This window comes from Micromys minutus (assembly GCF_963924665.1).
Source record: "Micromys minutus genome assembly, chromosome: 12".
Taxonomy (NCBI): domain Eukaryota; kingdom Metazoa; phylum Chordata; class Mammalia; order Rodentia; family Muridae; genus Micromys; species Micromys minutus.
In genome coordinates, this window is record NC_137981.1 from 34,797,239 (window position 1) to 34,819,918 (window position 22,680).

At 42.6% G+C, this 22,680-nt stretch overlaps 1 protein-coding gene across 11 annotated transcripts in view; it reads left to right on the plus strand.

The window, feature by feature from the left end:
* The window catches only part of KCNMA1 (potassium calcium-activated channel subfamily M alpha 1), a 666,778-nt gene that overhangs the window by 470,871 nt on the left and 173,227 nt on the right, over positions 1 to 22,680 (plus strand). For all 11 annotated transcript variants that reach the window (XM_080926078.1, XM_080926079.1, XM_080926070.1 and 8 more), the window contains 3 exons: positions 1,089 to 1,171; positions 5,065 to 5,134; positions 11,644 to 11,799. In XM_080926078.1, the coding sequence (XP_080782204.1) occupies positions 1,089 to 1,171; positions 5,065 to 5,134; positions 11,644 to 11,799 (309 nt within the window). The remainder of the gene's footprint in view (positions 1 to 1,088; positions 1,172 to 5,064; positions 5,135 to 11,643; positions 11,800 to 22,680) is intronic.

Below are 22,680 nucleotides of genomic sequence, written 5' to 3' on the forward strand. Positions count from 1 at the left end.
AAGAGACATTAAGTGAACATGTGACATACCATTGAGGGAACCAGAGCTCTCCGAACAAATGCTGGGACAGCCTAGGACGTGGAACATTGTGAGCTGAAGAAAGTGCTGACCCGGGTAAGCATGAGAACTCTCATGCTTCTGTAGGCTAGTTCGTCTTAATATTATCCAGACATGACCCAAGTCGTAAGTACAGAGAAAATAGCTTTCGTTCACAGGCCTAATTTAAATGCAAGCGATTATTAGCACATCAAACTCATGGTCCATCTGCAGAACAAGCCCCCCCCCCCCTTTGGCTCACACTAAGATAAGTCAGTAGGCTGCCTTTTGGATCCATGTGCAACTTATCATTTCATTTGTGTAGATTATTTGCCCTTTGAATACCTGAGTAGCAGTGAAGAGAAAAAATAGCACAGAGCTCTTGTCTATTGAAGGCTCTGATATCTCATCGGGACACATGGCATGAAAATGTGCCCACAGTTTGATGAAGGAATTTTTTACAAAGATTTTCTTATTTTATATGTATGTGTGTGAGTGTTTTGCCTGCATATGTGCATGTGTACTGCCTGGTGCCAGGTCAGAAGAGGGTGTTTGATGCCCTCCATTTGGAGTTATTGGTGTTGTGAGCTGCCATGTGGGTGCTGGGAACTAAACTCACATCCTCTGATAGAGCCATGCAGGTCCCTAACCACTGGGCCATCTCTTCAGCCTCTTGTTGATTCAGTTCCGTGTTGCTCACATGCCTACCTCAGGGAAGGAGTTTAACCCCCCAACCTTCACAGGGGAAGTAGGGATAAGATTGAATGGCCTAATTAAGGAAATTTGAAGGAATTCAGCAAACATGTCTGTAAGCAGCTAGGCCAGATGAAGAACATAATTACTCAGGTTCAAGCTGGAATGTTTATCCTTTAACAAGAACCTGACCTGCAACCTACACTTTTGACAAAACTATACTTTTCTTATAGTTTTTTTTCCTTTCCTAGTAAAATACTAGCTTCTCTAAAATGCTAGTAAGAAAGAGAGACTGCAGGTGAACGTAGCTATTTATATGCTTGTGTTTGTTATGATTTTTTTTCCTTTTGGTCTCTCAGATAGAGTCAGCAGACGCATGCCTGATCCTTGCCAATAAATACTGCGCTGACCCAGATGCAGAAGATGCCTCCAACATCATGAGGTAACTCAGGGGATCAGGTCCTGGGGAAGTTCTTGGAGTGGTCTTCCAATATCCTACATGCAAACTTTTCTATGACAGTAGACAGTCTCTGTGGACCATCTTTCCTTCATGGACAACCCAACAACGACGCCTGTACAGAGCTGCTGGAGCTGAAGAGTGTTGGTGTACAGGGTACCGCCAACAGGAAGTTCACACTTAGCAGATGGGATGCCCGATACTGATGGTTGCTCTTGGGTTTCAGATTCCCAGAGAAAGAACTAGGAAAGGGAAGATAGCTGCAGGTCTGAATTAAAATGGTATGCGCACACAGTTGGGAAGACAGCTCAGTTGGTAAAGTGCTTGGTATTTAAGTATAGGGCAGTTGAGTTTGAACGCCAGAACCATTTTTTAAAAGATGAAGTAAGGTGGCATCCTTGAGTCCAAAGGAAACAGAGACAAGCAGATCCCTGGGACTCATGGGCCGGCCCGCCTAGCCTAATTAGGTCACCAAGAGATCTGGCTCAAAATTCCAAGGGGGTTCCATATTTAAGAAACAACACTCAGTGCTTGACTTCTGTCTCCGTGTGGACTTACACCCACACATACCCATAAAACCTTAAAGTTTTTATAGATTTTTTTTTTAATTATGTCACCTGAAAGGAATTAGATCTAAGATGTCTTCACTTGGTCTTAACTCCAGCAGATGTTCCGCAGCACGTGGAGATCTTTGCACGTGACACAGCTAGCAGAGGGTATTGCTGCAACCCTGTGAATAGAGGCTAGGGATGCTGCCAACCTTCCCATAATGCATAGCATGGTCCCTCTCCAAAAGACTGACACAAAATGCTGATAGCTGAGAAACCCCTGTTGGTGCTTCCTTTGTGTGTTTACATCAGGTTGACCATTATTGCCCGGAAAGCTATTGGTCAGCTTGCTTGTCTCAGGTTCCCCAGACGAGCATTACGCAGTGGTTTTAACATTAGCATGGATCTCTGAGATGCCGAATTATATAGATTATCTCTTAATTCTATTTCGATTGAAGTCTTCTTCTCTTTCTCTTTCTCTTTCTCCTTCTCCTCTTCCTCTTCCTTCTCCTCCACCTTCCCATTAATAGATCATGGTCCGTGGATAAAACCACCTAGACCACCCCTAGTTTGTACCTTTTCTGTACACAGGCTAGGCCTCTCAGAGCTTAATTTTAACCCCACCTCTAATGCCTTAAGTTACTCCCATTTCAGAAAAAAAAAAAATGTTGTCTTTAGCTATTATTGTTCCCACAGATTTGTCATCTAACCCATATTTATAAAATAACCCCAAAACTCCAAGCATTTTCCTCTCATTAGCTAAAATCCTTTTAGAATTTGTCTCCACTCTGATGTAAATTACGCAATAGTCATTTGGGGTAGGTGAGGATAATAAAGAGAGTTATTTGGAGAGAGAATGGACAAAGGGGAATACCTCATTTTCCCTATAATCCCAAGAACTTTCACTTGGGAGCGAATGGCTGTCCTTTGGACCAGACATGATACAGATGCTACCTGCAGTTTGCTTCTCTGGGACCCATGGATTTACCTCAAGGTGAGGATTGAGAAGTTGCCCTTGGTTCTATATAATGCTCGTGAGTACTTCCTTTTGGCTTTAGTGAGTATTCACCAGTTACATGAACTGTCCCATCAACAAGGTGGAGGAATTCCTCTGGTATTTTTTAGGCTGCTCGAGTCTGTCCACCAGTGTCTTCCCTGCCAGTGCAGAAGCAATCTGGCACCATCTCCTCTCCCTGTTCCTTCTGGAGTGGGCTCAGTTCCATGTTTTAAGGAAATCTGTGCGTAATGACTTGGTTTGCTGGGCTGCAAAGAGGATGACTTGGGGACTTCACACAGGAACACATATCCTTACTCATTAGAAAGTGATCACACGCGTCCGCTTTAATTTAGAATGTCTCCCTTGTGGTTTTCCAAATGGACCAAATAGCATTCCTACCCTTTGACACATCCTTTTTTCCCCTGTCATTTTAAGTGATAAAAACATAGTCCTTCAAGGGGCAAGGCTCCATCTTTTTCTGTAGTGATAACAAACCAGGAGGATGAAACGCATGGTCTTGAGCTCACAGAGAAGTTCCTGGCATATATACTTTATTTCTTCTGTGTGGTGAGAAATAGAAGTGGATGGTAACTTTGAAATGGGCACTGCTCATAATTAGCATATTTTATTCAAACCCTGAGCACGGAGAGGTGACTTGAGCACACAGGGGGAATGGTGGCATGTCAAGGTAGAGAGCTCACTAGGATCAGGATCGCAACTAAGCCATCCGCTAAGGAGGATAAGGAGGAAGACCCAAAAGGGAGTGGGAAGCTCAGGGTTAAGTGTGGGCACTGCTTTTCTTTTATTTGTATATTCCTCCTTAGCTAATGAGAGCAATCTGCTGCTTTTGAAATTAAAATGTCAAAGAGGCATTTGGAATGAGCTAATGCAGAAAGCTGCCTGGCACTGTGGACCACTCCAAAGGCTGACGGGCCCAGAATCCTTGAGTTACAAGCAGTGGCCAATGTGACACTCTCTCAGAGAGGAGGTCCTTCCAGTGCAGAGCACAGGGTGGATGTGGGCAGAGACAGGTTTTCTCAGAGACAGTCTCCCCACTTCACTTGCTGTAGTTTCCTCAGATGAGTCTGCTATCTCGTTGCCCCTTGCCATCTTTTTTTCTCCCTTTCAGTTTTGAAAAAAATAAAAAGGTGGCAAAGTAAAGATGGGAGCTTGGTGGGTGGGAAGTTTGAGGGGGCAGTCGAGATAATTGTGCTTGTGTTCCTGATGAGACTTAGGAGGTGGGCCTTTCTCTGGAATTCCATTCTTTAGCCTTCCTTGTCACAGAAGGAAATGTACAATGTCACCTCTGACAGAGTTGGTAATGACAAAAACCATAACTTACATGTGTGGCTTTTTAATGATTTCAAAGCATTTTAACATCTGGTCCTGGCCTTGCGTTTGCTCCTCAGACCAAGCCTGTGAAGTAAACAATGCAGGTACTGTTGCCCCAGTGTACAGATGAGAAGACAGGAACAGAGAGCCCAGGGAGTTTCTGGAGGGTCACGCAGTTCATTAACACAATAGCTGTGCTGGAAACCAGGTGTTTCCACCCATGGGCTCCTTACATTTTCCCTGTGGTAGCATGATTGCCAGAAGGGATGGCCAAGAAGTCTGGCTGGTGGAGTCAGCCAGGCTCAGGAAAGGACTGGGGGCATTGAGAGGGGATTTCCCACCAGATCACTATCTCTGTAGGGTGCCGAGGTTTCACTTGAACTAGTGATCAAGTCATCATTACGCTGTGGAAGGCAGAGCCCTTGAGCCCTTGATCATATTCTGAGAGATCTTCTTAAAAGTCACATTATGAGAATGTCCAAAACAGGGATAATCAGAGCCATTTGGTCAGGTGGTCTGTTTGAGTTGTCATCATTGTCTCAAGTTGTTAACTGGAGACCAGGAACCGGGAGACTGTAGACCCCAGAGGCTTAAGGTCTAGACTTGCATTATCTGACTATAAGCATCAAAAGCACACTTCTCAAGTCCATTCAAGTTTCTACTCCATCTCCCAGGCAACACAGGAGTCCCTGGTGTGTTTAAAGGCAGAGTCCCATGTAGCCCAGGCTAGCTTTGAACTTGCTCTCTAGTGAAGTCTGCCCTTAGAGTTCTGATCACCCGCCTCCAACATGTGATGGTGTAGTCATAGGACCCATGACTACTCCTGCCTATCTCTGGTATTTAAAATTCCTAGAATATATGCCATTTATTAATATATGCCAGAAATTACTGCCTTGCCATTTCTCATTTATGGGTACAGTGAGGAGAAGACATTTGTCCCTGGGCTAGCACCCAATGCCTCGAGGATGACCCTGGCTCAGTTCTGCTTCTCTCTCTTTCAGAGTGATCTCCATAAAGAACTACCACCCGAAGATCAGGATCATTACTCAGATGCTGCAGTATCACAACAAGGTAGGTGCTGAGACTCTCCCAGGCCTGAAGGCATCCTCAGAGCTTGGGGATACCTTCTCCCATCCCCACACAGCCTCGCATAAACATTCACATAAGCACACACATACACTTACCCTGAGGCCTGGCAAAGAAAGCCATACTTAAAACGTCCCATCTCCCTAGGATAGTTCTTCATGAAAAGCAGCCTCTATTTTTCTTTCTTTCTTTCTTTCTTTCTTTCTTTCTTTCTTTCTTTCTTTCTTCCTTCCTTCCTTCCTTCCTTCCTTCCTTCCTTCCTTCCTTTCTTTCTTCCTTCCTTCCTTCCTTCCTTCCTTCCTTTCTTTCTTTCTTCCTTTCTTTCTTTTTTTGTGGTGGTGGGTCATTGGAAGGGAATACCTTTTGATGCCTTCTTGTACTGGTTCATTCATTCAGGAAGAGGTCATTGAACCCCTTGGTTCAGAAATATTGATATGTTCTTAGATCCTGTCCAGACCTAAATTCCAACAACTTGCATTTCTTTGCCCTGCAGTCATTCAGTCAATATCTATTGAATACTTGCTCTATAATTAACACTCATCCTGCTACTCAGGGGGCAGGATACCCGTGAAGATAAAATCTGATTTTCTGCCCTTAGAGACTGATCAGGAAAGGAATAAAGACTGTACCAGACAGTCGAAGGATTTCTTTATGTGTGACCAGGTACACTTGAAGGAACATAATCCAAGTTGGGTAGAGAAAGCAGAACATGACATCATCCTCAAATTCAGAATGGGGATCTTTCCAGTAATACTTGGAGAAGTGGCAGTTTATCCAAAGAGTAGTCCATAAATGTTCCCAGTGTTACGGTTTACAGTGGGAGCCAGGCAGAAAGAGCATGAGAGCTAGTGTTGCTTGTCCTGTGATTTCCTCTCACTGAATCAGACGTGAAGATCTCTTATCCAAAGACAGCATTCTATCGCTTGGCTTGTGGTTGAGCTCTCTAGACAGCTTTGGAGGAGGGAAAGTGGCATCTTGTTCTACTTGATGTGATATCAGTTGTCTTCTTAATGGAGCTCAGAAACTGGAGGTGTCTCAGTACCTGGGGCCAGGTGTCCTGACTGAACAGAAATAACTCCCTGCAGGTTTATGCGTGACAGCATGTCCCATCTTATAGGCCATATTCTCTGCAAAACAAGCCATCAGGTGACCTAGAGAAAACCCTGCTCAGCCAAATGCCACCAGCACCATTCCATTATTTCTTAATTGCTGGCAAGGGCTCGCCCATTTTGCTGTGTGGAGGCCCATCAGAGGCCATTGCTGAGTGGGTCCTGCTGTCAGCAACTGGCCCACTGCTTGGAACTGCTGCCCAGTGCCAACCATTGCCCAGCCCCCGGCAGGTGGCTCTATTGGAAATTCTGTTACTCTTTGGTTTGTTGGTAGGCACTGGAGGTGAATCTCCTGTTTGTCCCTGAAAACTCAAGGATAGGATAAGGGGGGGCTCTCAGTAACTCACAGGCATCAACCTGCAGAAGTTCTTGACTGCAGCCTCTGTAGGTGGAAGTGGCTTTTATTAGTGAGGCTGTGACTTGTGACAGCTCCTGCTGCAAGGAACACTCCTTCTTTCATTTGTGACTTGAAATCTCATTTAGTGTGGGAGTGCTTTAAGCGATTGTTTAGATTTTTGGCTGAATTTAGACTGAATAAGAAAATTAATGTTGTATGTTTAGAAAGAGATGTCAGTTCCTTTTCTTCTCTTTCCAACGGGTGCTGATGTAGCATCTTCAAGAAAGTAAGAAGTGTTTCAGCTGTGTAGTTCTTGTCAAACTGAAAGCAACTTGACTAGCCTCAGAGCCAGATGGTACCTGGTCATTTGATGACTACAGAATACAGCCACCAAAATATCTTGGACAGAATCTCCAATCCAGCCATTTAGACACTGTGATGAAGTCATCAATGGATCCAGGAGTATTTGCTTAAGACACATCTCATTTAGAACCACCCTACTTTACTTGGCTTTCTGGGTCAGGCAAGATCATTTTCAGAATACTGTTAGATTAGTAAGGAAACAAGAATAGAGTAAGTTTGACAAAGGGCATTTTCCTCTCATTCTGCATTTTTGTTTTAAACAAAGAAGTCCTCTTGACTTTATTTTTTTTTAGATTATTCTTAGATTTTTGAGTAGACAGTTTTTCCCCCTGCTTTATTACTTTGAATTTGCCTAAGAGTTCCCCAACTTTCCCACACACTCTCCTTCACTTTCAACATTTTCTTCTTGTTGTGCCCTTTTTTGCCATACCATCTGAGAAGCACATAGAATGCCACCCACTTATACATGCACTTGGGAAAGACCTGATGTGTGTGTGTGTGTGTGTGTGTGTGTGTGTGTATGATAACTATGCCACTAGAAGAATATTCTGGAGGGCACAATTGCTCCCACAGTTAGACACATGGCTTGAAATAAAAACAATGTCAAACCCCTGTGATGTAAAGGGGGATATTCTAGAGCCTAGAGGGATACAGGGAAACTGCTGGCCTTGAGTTTGTCATCATAATAATTACAGACATTTGTGTCCTGTTTTATGGTTTTAAAAGAGCTTTGACATCCATTATCTCATTTAGTCCTCATTGGGCCATCTGTGCATTTTAGCTTCCCAGTGTAACTTCAGACTAGCAGGAGTCAAAGCTCTATTGTAGGCAGATCAACTGTGGTAAGCACAAATCACGGTCACTCGGCAGCCAGCAAACTTGGACAGTATAGCCAAGTGCCGCCTTCTACTTGAATGGCCTAGTAGCCCACAGAACCAAACGTTGGTTCCTGGGGGAAGAATAGTATTCTCCAAAATGGGTCTGTTTACAGTGGTTAAGTTTCACAGAGAGAACTTTCAAAGCTTGGCCATCTGTGAGCACAGAGTGAAGAAGTCCAGGGTTTGAAACTATTCAGACACAGGATGAAGATATAATGCCAGAAAAAAGTGTTCATCCTAATAACTCACCTGTTAATGCATTTCTTATTTCCCCCAAGTCACTCTAATCAAAAAGGCTCTTGTCTCTGATTTGTAAACTAAGCCCTAGGATAATAGATGCTAGTTCTTTGAGTGTCCTGGTTGCCTATCATGGATGGCATGTGAGAAGTAGCCATGTTAACCAGTTCCTTTGTAACTTTCCTGCATCTGTGATGAAATACTCTGACAAAAGTCCCTCAATGGAGGAAGGTTTTGTTTCAGCTCACAGCTCAAGGTTCTGTCTATCATGGAGGGCAGGTCAAGCTACCAGGTGTGTGAAGGAGCTGGCCATGTCACATTACATAGATCAGATCCCTTTGATCAGATCTGTTATCCACTCATGCAGTCTAGGATTCCAGTCAGGGAATGGTAGGTGTTCCAACCTCAGTTAACAGAATGAAGATAATCCTTCTCAGGCATACCTAGAGGCCTGTCTCCTAGATGAGTCTAGATTCTGTCAAGTTGACAACACAAATCATCACGGGCAGCTTTCTGTCACTCTAACAAATGCATGCTGTAAAACCTTTGGAAGCTGTGGGCCTTGTTTAGTTATGCTTGTGATGAGGCAATACACCATTCTGGGAGAGACTGAGAAAAAGCACTGGATCGATTCCTATCCATCAAACCAAATAGATAGAGCTGATTGGTACCCTGCTAGCCTCTCATAAGCAATGCTTTCAACAACCCAAAGTTTCTATTAAACTCTACCTTCCACAAGCTCCACTTCCTCCTAAGAGAGTACCACCCCAGGGATGAAGCTGTTAGTATATGGTCCTTTAGTGAATAGACATTGGCAGAAGATGCAGACCAGAGAGTGCTATTGTCCCATCGATAGACGCTGTCATTTTTCACAGTGTTTCTCCAAGGCTGAATTTATAGTAAGAGAAATAAATGTGACCAGAATTCGTTTTTCCTGCCTTCCCAAGCCAGCACATTTCTTAGTTCTCCATGAAATGGTGATCCAGTAGCATAAATGGAGGAAGGGTATGGTTAATGTTGGACCTACCTTTTCTCTTTGCCAAGTTAAAAAGCATCTGCCTCTTGATTCCTGAGTAGAAATGCTGACATTTTTTAAAAACCAAACCCAATTTCCCTCAAATGAAAGAGAATGAAGTTTCCAAAACTAAACAAACAAATAAACAAAAATGAGTTCCTAGGTCAATATCCTCTCTTGGCTTAATGCACAAAGCCTTCCCTCTTGGCCACTGGCCCTTCAGCCCTGCTTCCTGCCACCCCATGACTGCAGAAAATACAGTTGCAATAAGAGGAGACATAGAAAGTTTAAAATAAATATGACTTTCTATATGTGACCCAAGTGACACAGGGGACCCAAGGCTTACATGTCAAAACCACATGTTTTGGATGGCATGGAGATAGGACAGAATTTCTTCAAGGTTTTCATTGTTTATTTGAAGATGTCATGGAAGCTATGTTGTGTCTCTGCGGGGACAAGACCACCAAAATCTCTTGTTACACACAGTTCATTACTTGGATGTAATTTATCATTCTTCTCCTAAGAGGATTTCTCCACATGGATGAAAGTGTTTTATACCATGCCAGGGCAATAAAATGGAAGAAAAAAAAAGCTGATGTGTTAAGCTAGGGAAGAATGAGGAAAGGAATGGGAGATAAGGTGGGGCTATATGTTGGCATTCAGTGTGTGATGCGCAGAAGACCCTCTGGTACTCAGCTCCACACAAATCACACTTCTCTTTGGCCCGCACACAGGCCTGTTTTACTCGGGTTAGGGAGCAAGCAGTCATTCTTCCAGCAGTAACCACTGCTGTCTCAGGACTGGAGACTCTCACAGAGGTGGATTTTGCAAGCAGGCATTTCACAAGAGTGGGGTTTCTCTAAGCAAAGAGGCCTGGGCTCTGCTCTTTGTTTCTACAAATGGAATCATCCATCCTTCTATTGCAACTGGCCTCTGTTGTTCCAAAAGTGACAGGAAGTCTCTTTTACTGCTCCAGTTTGCTGGTACAGAGGGAGAAATAATTTCAGAGCCATAGAATCTTGGACTGAACAGGGACTTAGAAGGACTCTTGGTCAACTTCCTCTACAAAACATGATTTACTGCAGTGTCTTGGGAAAATGCTAAGTCTTAGGAATAAAGACCTTGTGATTTTTTAAGTAGTCTTCCTATTTATTAGACAGATTTCATCCTTAGGAAGTTTCTTTGTCAGACAAGCCAAAACCCTTTGCTTTCTTTTAATATATATTAGGGCAGTCCTAATTCTGGCTCCAAGAACTGAGTATGGTGACACTAATCTTGACATAGCACGACCTGAGGCATCCAGATGTGATAATCATCCTATGTCCCCAGGGATGTCCCTCTGTATCTTGAGCACTTCAGGATCTCTTTACTGTCTCTCAAGAGATCAGAGATCTTTTCCGGAACACTCGTCTCTTCTTGTCCTTATCCTTGTCCCTTGGCCATTCTTCAACTGACCACTTCCCTCTAAGTTTGACTGTTAAAACTGGATCAAATCCCATGGAACGAATGTGGCCCATTCTTACAGAATAAAGTCTTTTTTCTTTGCTCTGGAGACTGTTACAAGCAAGCTTTGTCTTTCTGTGTCATGTATCCCATGGCCTCTAACTGAGGTTTCATTTTCCTACACACTTATGCCCTGCTCCCCCCTCTCCCCCTCCCTCCCTCCCTCCCTCACAGACACTCTCTTAGATCTGTCTTCTTGTTTCAAACTTATATTATCAATATTTTTTAATGTAATTGTGGACCCTGACACTCAGATCTCTTTTATTTTTGTTACTGTTTTTATTTGTAAATCCCCAAACACTAGAGAACTTTCTGGATTTTAACCTTTTCACTCACTCTGCCATGAACAACTCTCTGCTGCATGCCACCAGCGAATAATTGTGTGAGCACGCCTCTGGGTTTATGAGCTGGGCTCTGACCTAATTGTGCCATAAGACAGTTCATCTGAGAGAGATTGCAGAATGTCTGTGTCTGTGGTGCACAGTGGCCTCCATAGAATCAAGATTTCTTCCCACATGTAGAGTTACAGGTTCTCCAGCTCCACCCCAGATCTAACCAGTTAGAAACTTAGAGAGGTGGAGACCAACATCCTGTAGGTTTTGCACATGTTATGCAGGCACCCATTCACGTTTGGGCCATCACTAATCTAGATTATTGTGAAGGAAGAAAAAAAAATATGCAAGAGCACACAGACATCTGGCAATCTGAAAAATTTTGAGAGCCACTTTAAAAACAAGCTAACTAGACTTCTCAATGCTGAGGGCTGGTGTGTCTCACAAGAGAAAAATCCCCTCTGGTTGGAATCTAGCTAAGTAGCAAACTTGAGAGGAGGATGCGGGCCTGGTGAGTGTAGACGCAATGTTGCCAAGAGGCCAAAGTCTGCTGAACATTAAGTATAGAAGCTAGCGACAGTCCTTAGACCCAGGCAGGGGGAAGAAAGAATGAGTTTGGATGACCCAGTGTCCTTGGACAATGCAGCGGTTCCCAGAAGAGATTTCAGACACTCTGACATGGAGCAGAACAGGGTCTCATACCTCTTGTTGTTCCCACAGGCCCATCTGCTCAACATCCCCAGCTGGAACTGGAAAGAGGGTGATGATGCAATATGCCTTGCAGAGCTCAAGTTGGGTTTCATAGCCCAGAGCTGTCTGGCTCAAGGCCTCTCCACAATGCTTGCCAATCTCTTCTCCATGAGGTCATTCATAAAGGTAACGTCTTGTCTTATTAGAGCACATCAGCCTAGGATTCCATTTGTCGTGGGGTTGAGTAGAGCACAGCTTAAACTCAAAACAGATCGACGGGCTTTAACTTCTCTGGTTGAGAAGAAATTCCTTGTTACAGATTTGGGAAAGAGGCCAGCTCCTTTCAAAATTATGTTTTTATTTTTATTTGGCACATCCGTGGCCATTAAATGATTGTTCAAAGCACAATCCTCTCTCTCCCTCTCTCTCTCTCTCTCTTTTTTTTAGATAAACCACATGTTTATCTATCAACAAAGCCTCCGCTGTTAAAACAAAAATATGATTTATATATGTTCCATATGGCACCAGAGTGCCTAAAGAAAAGAAAATTATCATTTTCCTCTTTTATATCAAGTGGCTGGTGGACCTCTCACTGTGTGGATAAATGCAGACCATGTGCTTGTGCTGAAGCCCAAACCCCAACAACATAATTCATTTATTTACTTCTGCACAATCAAGGGGGCCAGTAAGGCTGACATGCCATGGCTATTTGAATGGAGAACTAAAAGATGAACTGAGTCTTTACCCTGAGAGACATGCAGTCTGGGTGTGTTCATCTTTCTGTCAGAGCTCACTGGGCAGCCACTCCCAGTCTCCAGATGGCTGCTGGACCAACTAGTGTGGAGAGAGAATGAGCCCATTCTCTTCTCCAGGGCCCGGGTCCTTGAGTACCTCTGTGTCATGGTGCCTGACTAAGCAAGTTTCTGGAGTGTTGGTTTAGGCAGTCGAGCTGGCACACTATATCCATGGATTGCATTACTCAGAGCCGGATGTCTGTCAGGTCTTCTCCTTTGTACCAATGTCATTGGCATTGTTTAAACAATGGTAATTCTCATAGTATGAGTTTGAGAATAACTCCTGTTGGACCCCACTGTCATCATTGTGGCAGTGTTCGTAGTGAATGACAACTTGATTGAAAATATGTCAGGCTTACTCTGTGCCCATAGACCTCAGCTCAACAGAACTTCAAGTTCAAACCCAGGTACAAACCCAAGTCACTGGCTGCCTCTAGTTGTCTTCATTAATCCAGGTTCCCTTTTTCCTACTTAGATGAAGCTGAATGCGGGCGAAATGGGAGTCACGGGGAGGTCTGTGTGGCTGTGTTTAGAGATGGCACACCAAAGCCAGATGTAGCCATGTGTCTCCCTGGGCTTGTCTGCTCAATCCAAGGAGGCCAGACCTAGGATAACAAACTGTCACCAGGAGAACTGCCCTGGCTCTTTCAGTGGAGCTCTGGTGGTTTTCTTCCAACAGAAGTTTGCTCCCAGGACCCAGCACATGGTCAGAGGGACTAGGTTCTGCCTTCCTTGTGTTGATGTGACATGGGCCTTGGCAGAGGCCCACCACAGATGGGGCCACTTGACATGCGTATGTTTTGATTTTGTGGTGCCTGCATGGTAACAAGATCTGCCTGTCAAGAAAATTAATAAAATGGATATGACACTGATTCTACAGTGTTATTACCAGCAGGGAGAACTTCTGCCTGACTTTCCTCGGGACCCTGACGGGCCTCACCTCTAAAGCCAAGGACGTTCCTTCCAGCTCCGCTAATCCCATTGCCAAGTTCCTATTTAGGAAGAGCCTGTGGGAAAGGCTGGACCGGGCCCTGGTATAAGTAGAAACACATTTGCCTCCCAGGGTTACATGACTGCATTATTTCTGTCCAGGGCCAGCTCTCCCATGTTTGTAGGCAGCGTTCTGGATATGACCTTTGGACAAGGAGGTGGTCTCTGTGTTAGACTTTGCTAAGGGCATAACCTACAAATAACATGATTTCCTTCCCTAAAGTTTAACATTTAGAGTAGGGACAGTCTTAGTTAATGCATTTGCCAGTCTATATTGTAATCTATGTCCGCATATCTCTCAGTCCTAGAGCCACTTTAGGACCTAGCAGAAATCATACCGCTAACCATTCCTCAGTGTGTTTTCTCTATCATTTCAAAGATATTGCATGTTTTGTGTGTGTCAGGGGGTGGGTATAGGCGAAGAAGGTAATATGTAAATGGATTCTTGTTTACAGAAATCAATTTTTTCCCTAATGCCCCACATCCTATGGTAAAGAACTCTTCAGCACTTCTGCCAGGATTGGGGGAGGGGTGTAGCAGCACTTTTTCCTTTGGGAGCATTTAGTGTTTCTAGAAGCCAAAGGGAGACATGGACTCACCTTCTTCCTTTCCCTGGGCAGGTTGTATCTGTTTTCTAGTTCTGCAGAAAATATCGCACTCTGCTTCTGCTCAAAGGGGTAAGATTAAAAAAAGATGTGTCATCAGCAGAAGCACAGCAGTTATTATTGGAGCCTTTTATTATGTATGGTACCAAACATCCAAGGCCAAAACTGAAGATAGTAAGGTTTGACAGAGGAAGTGGGTACTACTGGGATATAAGGGGATTTGCAAAGAGGGCCTAGGCTGGAGATGAGAAGAAATATGTGTGAATAATTACTTATCCCCATACCAGTAACTCTCAAAGATCTGAACCCAAGGGCCCCCAACCCATTACTTTCTAAAGCCTAGTCCTCATGTAGATATGTTACCTCTGAATTGACCTAAATACCTAAATAGTTAGGAATTTATTGATACTTTAACTTACCTTTTTAGGAATGATGAATTCTTTTGCTTTGGTGTTTTCTGTACACACTTTTGGCTTTTTGTTTTCCCCATTATGGCTGTTCATTCTTCATCTATTTCATTTATTCTTCAATGCATTCCCTCTACTGTTAAGATGTGCTGGTATTCATAAATCTACTAACCACACATCCAGTACTTTTCTGAAAGAGGCCCATGTTAATACCCAGGGGTCCTGTAGCTTCGTGGCTGTTTGCAAGGCAAGCTAAGCATTTTTTTTTTTTCAAGCAAGGATTCATTTTCACCCTTGATGTCCGTTAATCAGAGCCAGCAGATGTTTTGGTGCCTGTGACTTATCTCCTGGCCTGGGACATCCTGTTTACTCCCTACTCTCTGATCTCCTTTCACTGGCCTCTCAGATTTCAGGGAAAGTCTCCTTAATGTCTTCTGGAAAGACCAAGACAATGGACTTGTTTAGCCTGTCTGCCATCACCTCAGCCATCAATAAGTGGGCCTCACTTTAAGACCATTGATTTGCGGGGATGGGGGTGTACTTTTGTTTTCTAGTCTATGAAGTTTTAACTTCTTGTTCTACCTGTAGAGTTTCATGTTGGGCTTAACCTCCCATTTTTATAAATCAATCTATTATTCTTACTATAAGAAACCATTCTTGGACATCACAAATTGTGTATTTATGTGATTGTATTGATTGACTCTTAAAACAGCTTCTCATTCAATGTTGAAACTTCCAAATAAGCACATTAAAATAAGTCTCACACTTGCCAGTTATTTTAACTTTGCTGAGTTTTTGTTTTACACACACACACACACACACACACACACACACACACACACACCCTATAGCATGGCATGTAATCTGCAGTATCTTTGTCAGGAAGTCAGTTGTGGAAATGGAGTATGGTGTCTTAAAGGAGAATATGTTTACAGTGAGCTTGGAGAGTTGAACCCTGGGTACCCAGTTGGCGGCACTGTTTGGAAAGGTTGTAGGAGATGCAGCCATGCTGGAGAAAGTATGTCACTGACGGCAGGCTTTGCAAGTTACTTCTGATTTGCCAGCTCTGTTTTATGCTCATGGTTTAAGATGTGGTCTCTCAGCTTCCAGCTCTGGTTGCCATGGCTACCACTTGATGCCATGCCTCTCCACCATGATGGACAATGCTCCCTTTTACTCATTGTCTTGATCATGATATTCTATCAAAGCCATACCCAACATAAATGAATTATTATAGTATCTATTGTATTTATTCACTGCTTAGTGTTGTATAAGTTTGTGTATAAAAATAATCCAGTTTAGGAGCTAGAAATATAAACACCTCTGCATAACTGCCCAAATATACTGAATTCTATCTACTTTTAAAGCCTTGAACTTAATATTGTCTACATTATTTTTACTCTCCCAATGTGCTACATACATATGCCACTGTCACTGGCGTCACTTGATGGTGGCAGACACTATGCAGTAAAAAGGAGCAGACAGGTAGCTTAGAATTGAAAAACCCTAGGAATCAGTTCCAGATTTGTTCCCGAGAGCACCAAAAGGACATAAAGAATGAGATGATTTCTTAGCAAGTATGGCCACCTTAGTATGTGGCTTAGTTTCCGGGCTTCATTTTATGGAAACCAATGATTCACTAGAGATTCCAGAGGCACATATGTCCCAGCTGTATTTCAGGAAACCCACAAGCTTATGGCTTGGAAGCACCGGTAAGATTCAGGAAGCTTCTGTTCAGATGAGAAATGTGTGGGCACATGTATGCATAGCCCTGCCAACGAGTCTTGTTTACCTTTCTCTCTGGCCAGCTGTGTAAGAGTCAGAGTCACTGCATCAGACAGGTGAGGAGTTCATTTAAGACTGTGACAAGATCAAGAATGACCTAGGCTCTTAAGAGGACTGGCTTAATAACTAGGGCTCTCTGGCAAACCTGAGCCAACTGTGTATGTGATGTGTGAATTTGTATCTATGTACATGTAACTGTGTGTCATATAGTGGTGTTTCATTCATTAGCAGAATGCGTATATGGTAGGAGTCCCATATCATGTAGTGATGTTTATTCTTATTTTGGTTTGGATACATACACACATTGATGTTTACATGATGAAATTACCCACTAGAGACTCCTTCAGATGTATACCCATCGGTAATCAATACATGCCTCTATCATCTCTCTGTGACCAAGAGAGGGGGATATTGATTAGAACAAGTTGATTAACTTGGCATGAAAGCTGAGTTACAACGTCTGCACTGGGGCTGTTGGAGAGTCACAGGGATGGTGTCAGTCAGTTTGAATGCTTGAGAATAAGGGGACTTAGTATGGGTTTCAGTCACAGTTAAAGCAGAGAGGACAGATTTATAATGATTCTTAGTATGTGGATATGACTGACCCACAGGAGGAACATAATCTCCCTTATTCTATCACCTCAAAAATATTAGTCGCATCCAGAATACCTTCACAGCTATATCTAGAACAATAATCAAATATCTGGGAACACCATGATCCAGTAGAGTTAATAAGACTGGCTATCACATCCACCTAATCTTATTTCTTGTTGGGCATAAACTCAACAGCTCCTTTCTAGGTCAGCATGCTCATCCTCTTGGGGGAGTGTGGGTATTGTCAGGATCTCCAGTCAGGCTAGAGTTACAACTGATAAGGTGAGGATCGAGGGGGAGAATGCTAAGAAAGAAAGTCTATGTCTTGGAACATAAACCCACAGAGAAGGTTGTGATATGTGAGTGTTGGCTCCACCACCCATCGGTGATGCCAACCAAAGTAAAAGTGGCTTCATGAGAATGAAATGTCATCACAGATCCTCAGCTGTGGAGAGCAGTTCCCAACGCGGTTCCCAGCGCAGTTACCCTTGCTTCTTTGGGAATATACAGTATTTTGATATCATCTAGATAGACAGATAGGTTCACAGAGTTATGCCTTCAGCCACAACCCAGCAATATCGATCCAACTGTCATTTTCAGAATGACAGATTTGGCATTTTCAGAAGTGAATCTCTGTTCTTGCCTGTGAGCCTTCCCTGTCCCATGTCAGCATCCACAACTGGCAATGCTGTCCTTGCCAGTATTCACATTTAGAGTCATCCTTGGATCCCCACCCGACCCCTCCTCAAGCACCAGATTTAATTCAGCATGACACCCTGATTGGACCTGGAAAATAGGCCCAGGATCTGAGTACTTGCCACCAATTTCATTCTTACTGACAGATCCAAGGAACAACCATCTTTTCTCTAACTACCAGCCTTCTAGATGCTTGTTTTCTCAAACAATTTTCTCAAACATGAATGAGATTATGTCAGCCTTGTAAGTCTACCATGCCACTCATCCAATTGCCTCAAACCAAAATTATAGGATTGGCAGCCAGGTACTAAGCTGTCAGGTTCCTGTGTTCTTGTTGAGCCCGGTGTACGAAATACTGTCCTGTACCGGTGATTCTTACATTTCCATTACTGCATTCAGATTTATATTTGCTGGGTTTCCTCTTTCTGGAATGTTCTCCTAAGTAAATGCTTGATTCCTATCAAACTCTCTGCCTTTGCTCAAAATAAAAAATGTCAATGAGACCATATTTAAAACCATATCAGACTATTTTTTATAAAAAGTTAAAAACAAACTTTTATTTATAATATGCAAACAGAAAAGGGCATTTGTAATAAATGTTCAATTTGTTAAACATTCATCAAATCAACATTCCCATGTATCCATGCACAGATTAAGAATCAGAACACTGTTGGTACTCTGAGAATCCTCACTTTCTTTCTAGATCAGATAATTGGCATTCTTTCTAAGTCATCTTTGGAATATTTAAATTCCTCAATATTGAACTCCTCAGTCTATGGCGATTGTTATATTACCTCCCCCTTTTTTCTTTTGGTGCTTTAAATTTATTTTTTAAATGATTCATTTATTTATTTTCTATCTATGAGTACCTGTTTCTCTCTTCAGGGACACCAAAAGAGGGCATCAGATCCAATTACAGATGGTTGTGAGCCACTACGTGGTTGCTAGAAATTGAACTCAGTACCTCTAGAAGAGCAGTTAGTGCTTTGAACTGCTGAGTCATCTCTCCAACTCTGTGCTTTGGCTCTTAACCTAAAACCTTTTACATATAGGCAGTCTGCCATGCGTGTGGTTTTCTTTTCTCTTTCTTTCTTTCTTTTGTTGTGGTTGTTGCTTGCTTGTTTATTTGCCTGTTTCCGAGACAGGGTCTAACCATATAATTTAGGTTAGTCTTCAACTCATGATCTTTTACTTCTACTTCCTAAGTGCTAAGATTGCAGGCATGTGTGAGCATCTCCATCAGGACACCATCTATTAAGGGGCACTTAATACTTCAATTGATTCTCTGGAGAATTGTATGACAATCGAGAAGAAACTAAGTTTAGAACATGTTCTTGGGCTCTTCGGGCTTCTTAGGGAGCAGATGTCACATGTCTCTCTGATCTCTAGGAAGGATGTAGATGTTTCTTCTCTCCCTAAAGTAGGAAAATTTTCATGTGGTAAAATAGCAGAATTGAATTTGAGAAATTCTCATCATCCTGGCCTGCATACTCCATACATACAAGTCTCCTTCACCCTCTTGGCTTTGTCCATTTGTCAACTCCTCCGCCATGGTATTGTTTCTTCTTCATTTCTCTTTTCCTTCATAAAATGGAGGCACTGGGAAGCCAGGGCTACTTGTAGGGACCTCAGTATCAGGTGCTCAGTAAATACATCTTGAATGCATGGATGAATGAATGAATGAATGAATGAATGAATGAATGAATGAGTAGATTTCAGCTTAGCCGAGCCAGTCTGTTTTAGATAGCTGGGTGTGTGGCCCAGACTAACAGGGACTTACAATGCGGCATGATTTGGGTTCTGAAATGTCTTCCTCTGCTACTGTATGTGGTTCACTGGCCCAATTAAAGAGCCTCGTCTCTGCATGGAAGCTTGAAATGCAAAGCTTTATAATCCTTGGCAAGGCTTGCAGAGAGGCTGGTTAGATTTGGTTATAAACCATCTCAACTGCCAGAAAATATAGTCACTGTGTTGTTTTAATTCACAAATCAAAATAAACACCCTGAAATTGAAAGACATTTGCTAAGTCGCAATATCCCATTTGGGCCAGCACCATCATGTATCCCTTCTTCTTTCCTTCCTCCTTTAGTCTCTCCAGATCAGAGGCCTTGCCACAAGATGTTGCCCCTCCAGCATCACCATCTCTGCCCACGATCTCTCATGCCCAACTTAAAGTTGAGTAGCTTCCATGCAAACTATTTCAAATAAAGAGAGAAGCAATCCGTGAGCTATTAACAGGAATTCCATTCCCCTATGGCCCTGGTAATTTCTAGAACATTGAATTAAGGAGTTCTCAGACCTTTACAAATTCTCAAGGCAAACATTATTAGCAAAGAGAAGGCCGTGCAGCATGTAAGAAGATTGCCAGAAAATGTCAATGGAACTTCTGAAATAAAGAAGCTCCGGCACTCTCTCCATTCTCCCCTATCCCCTCCCTCTAACACGATTAGAAAGTTATTTCATGTGTCTTATGTGCTTGGTCAGTCAAAGGCAAACCTACATGATTAATGGTGACAGGGAACACATTTAACTCATTACTCTTTACTTTGCAGCAAAATGATTTGTGTAAACTGTCTGCCTAGCATTAAAGGTAAAACAAACTTAGAAACCCCAAAATGTTACATTTTCATCTAATATTTTCCTTTTGGTTTTATAGCTGTAATCACATATGGATTCTTTTATTTAGCTCTTGGCGTGGACCGAACAAAGGGGAAGGCAGGGCAGAAAGATTACATAACACACTCCGGGTCCATGCTCAGGGAGTGTGTGGAGCCACGAAAGCCACAACAGTCAAGACTTAATGTGACAACCCGGGAGAAACTGTGGCTCTCCCTGGCCACCGTCATCGACCTTGATGTTGTCACTGTTGTGCAACGAGGGCCATCTCCTTGATCGAGCCCGTGGACGCTAAGCTGAGCCTTTTCAGAAATGATTTAATTGATTGCATATGTTCCTATGTACACCTAGACATCACAGGCTTCGCCTGGCTTCCCCGTTTTTCCAGCTGCCTCATCCTCCTCTCTTTCTCTTCCTTTCCTCCTCCCTCCATATCACTGTAAGGGATGATCTAAGCAGAAAATACAGACTGTAACTTCAGATTCACTTACGCCTACTGGTTAGTGGGACGGCCATGCCGAGAGTGGCCATGCAGAGTAGTAAGGAGGAGTTTCAAACTTTCAGGTAACTACTCTGAATGAAGGAGTACAAACTCAGGAGTTGCCACAGGATGAATATGGTTGGTATTTTGTCATGAACTTTAGATTATCTGATTCCTCTCAGTTTTCAGAGCCCTTTTGGGGCTATAAGTTTTATAACTTTTTCTTTAATTATCAACATTTTTTTTTTCATTTTGGTTCTTAATTCTTTTGTGTGTATCTGACTGTGTTTTGACCACGTGACTACAGTGTCTGCAGAGGCTCAGCAGAGGGAGGGTATCAGATCTCTTGGAGTTGGCCTTACAAATAGCTGTGAGCTTCCCAATATAGCTGCTGGAAACGGAGCTCGGGTCCTTTGCAAGAGCATCTAGTGCTTTTAAACTCCAAGCCATTTATCCCTCCAGCCAAGGTAAACATTTTTATTGAAATTAATTTTTGCTTGACCAGAAGAGTAAGCATTTTTTTTGAATGACACCTGGAATTTTGACAAGTGCAAAGAAGCTACTGTGTCTGATCATAAGCAAGTGACTTGAGTTCTGTCATTCTTCAAGAGCAAGAAGTTACTAAAAATTCTCACTTTGGTCTGTCCAGGTAGTTGGGGATGGTAGAGCCAGGCCTGGCAGTTCACCAAACTGCGCTAGTTTATCTCTCTACTCACTGGTATATACTGCTTTCCCTAGAGAAATGTGTCAACTTCAAACACTGCTAGTGTACATTCAGATCAATAGCTTCTAAAAACAGAAACTACTTTGCAATGTTTGCAAAGGTGGTACCCTAGATTTTCTATCAACTTAGTCAAACGATTGCAGTATAAATATTAAAACAGTTTTCTAAGCTAGAGAGACAGCATGGCATTTAAGAGTACCTGTTGTCCTTGCAGAGGATCTGGGTTCAGGTTTTAGCACCCATATCAGGCATCTCAGAACATGTCTGTACCTCTAGTTTCAGGGTATCTGATACCCTCTGGTTTTGGTGGCCACAGCACTTGAATGGTGTACATACAGGCAGGCAGGCAGGCAGGCATGCACAAATGCACACATGCACACACATAAATACAATTTCAAAATAAGGTAAGAAACTCGTGTTCTTCCCTCTTTTCTATGTGGTCCTTAATGTGAAAATGACCCAGGAATGTATGTCTTCTGAGATTATGACACTTTTTCACATAGAAGGATTTCCTGCTTAAGTCAGGTGCTTTAACCAAATATGGAAGGAGTTTGGTGATATATTTGTTTGGAGGGTGGGATCAAAGGAAGATTAAAAACCCTAGTCAAGACCATCAAAAGGAAGGGTGATATAAATATTTGTATGGAAGTTTGTGTGAGCAACTGCATAGACATACAATTGTTGGTCTATAAGGACAAGTTTCTGCTTAACTTTAAAAGAAACTGCCAAACCACTAGTCAGGGCGTCTGTTTTATTTATATCCCCTCAAACTGTGAGCCCAAGTCCATGCCTCCTTTTTGAAGTTGTCTTGGCCAGGAGGTTTGTCCCAGCCATGAGAAAACTAATACAGATATGGGTTCATCTTACAATAGTTTGGTCCATGGATTATTTAGAAATGTGTTGCTTAATTTCCAGTGTGGGGGTCAATAGGGTCTCACATTTTTCCCAAAATTTTAAGATATTTGAACAGACATACTGAGCTACCTTGGTGGTAAGATTCAAACCAAATCACAGAATTCACTTGTATTCAACATGTATCTTGCACATATGCCCCAAAGGCAACTTCGCACGGTTCTCAATTAATTCTGTATGTAAGAGTATTGTGAAGGTAGGTTTCCTTTTCTTTTCTTGCAGTGTTATGTCATTACACATTTTTCAGATTTTGGAGCACTTTGGAGTTATTTAGATTAGGGGCATTTAATCTGTAAACATTTATACTATTGAGTTGTTTTGATGGATTTAATGTTTTCTGGGGCAATTTTGTCTCCATTTATCTGTATTACTTTTGTCTGGAAGACTACTTTAGATATTAGTTTCTATAGGTTCTAAACTTTTTATTTTGTAGTGTTTTGATGGAAAAGTCTTACCCTCCTAA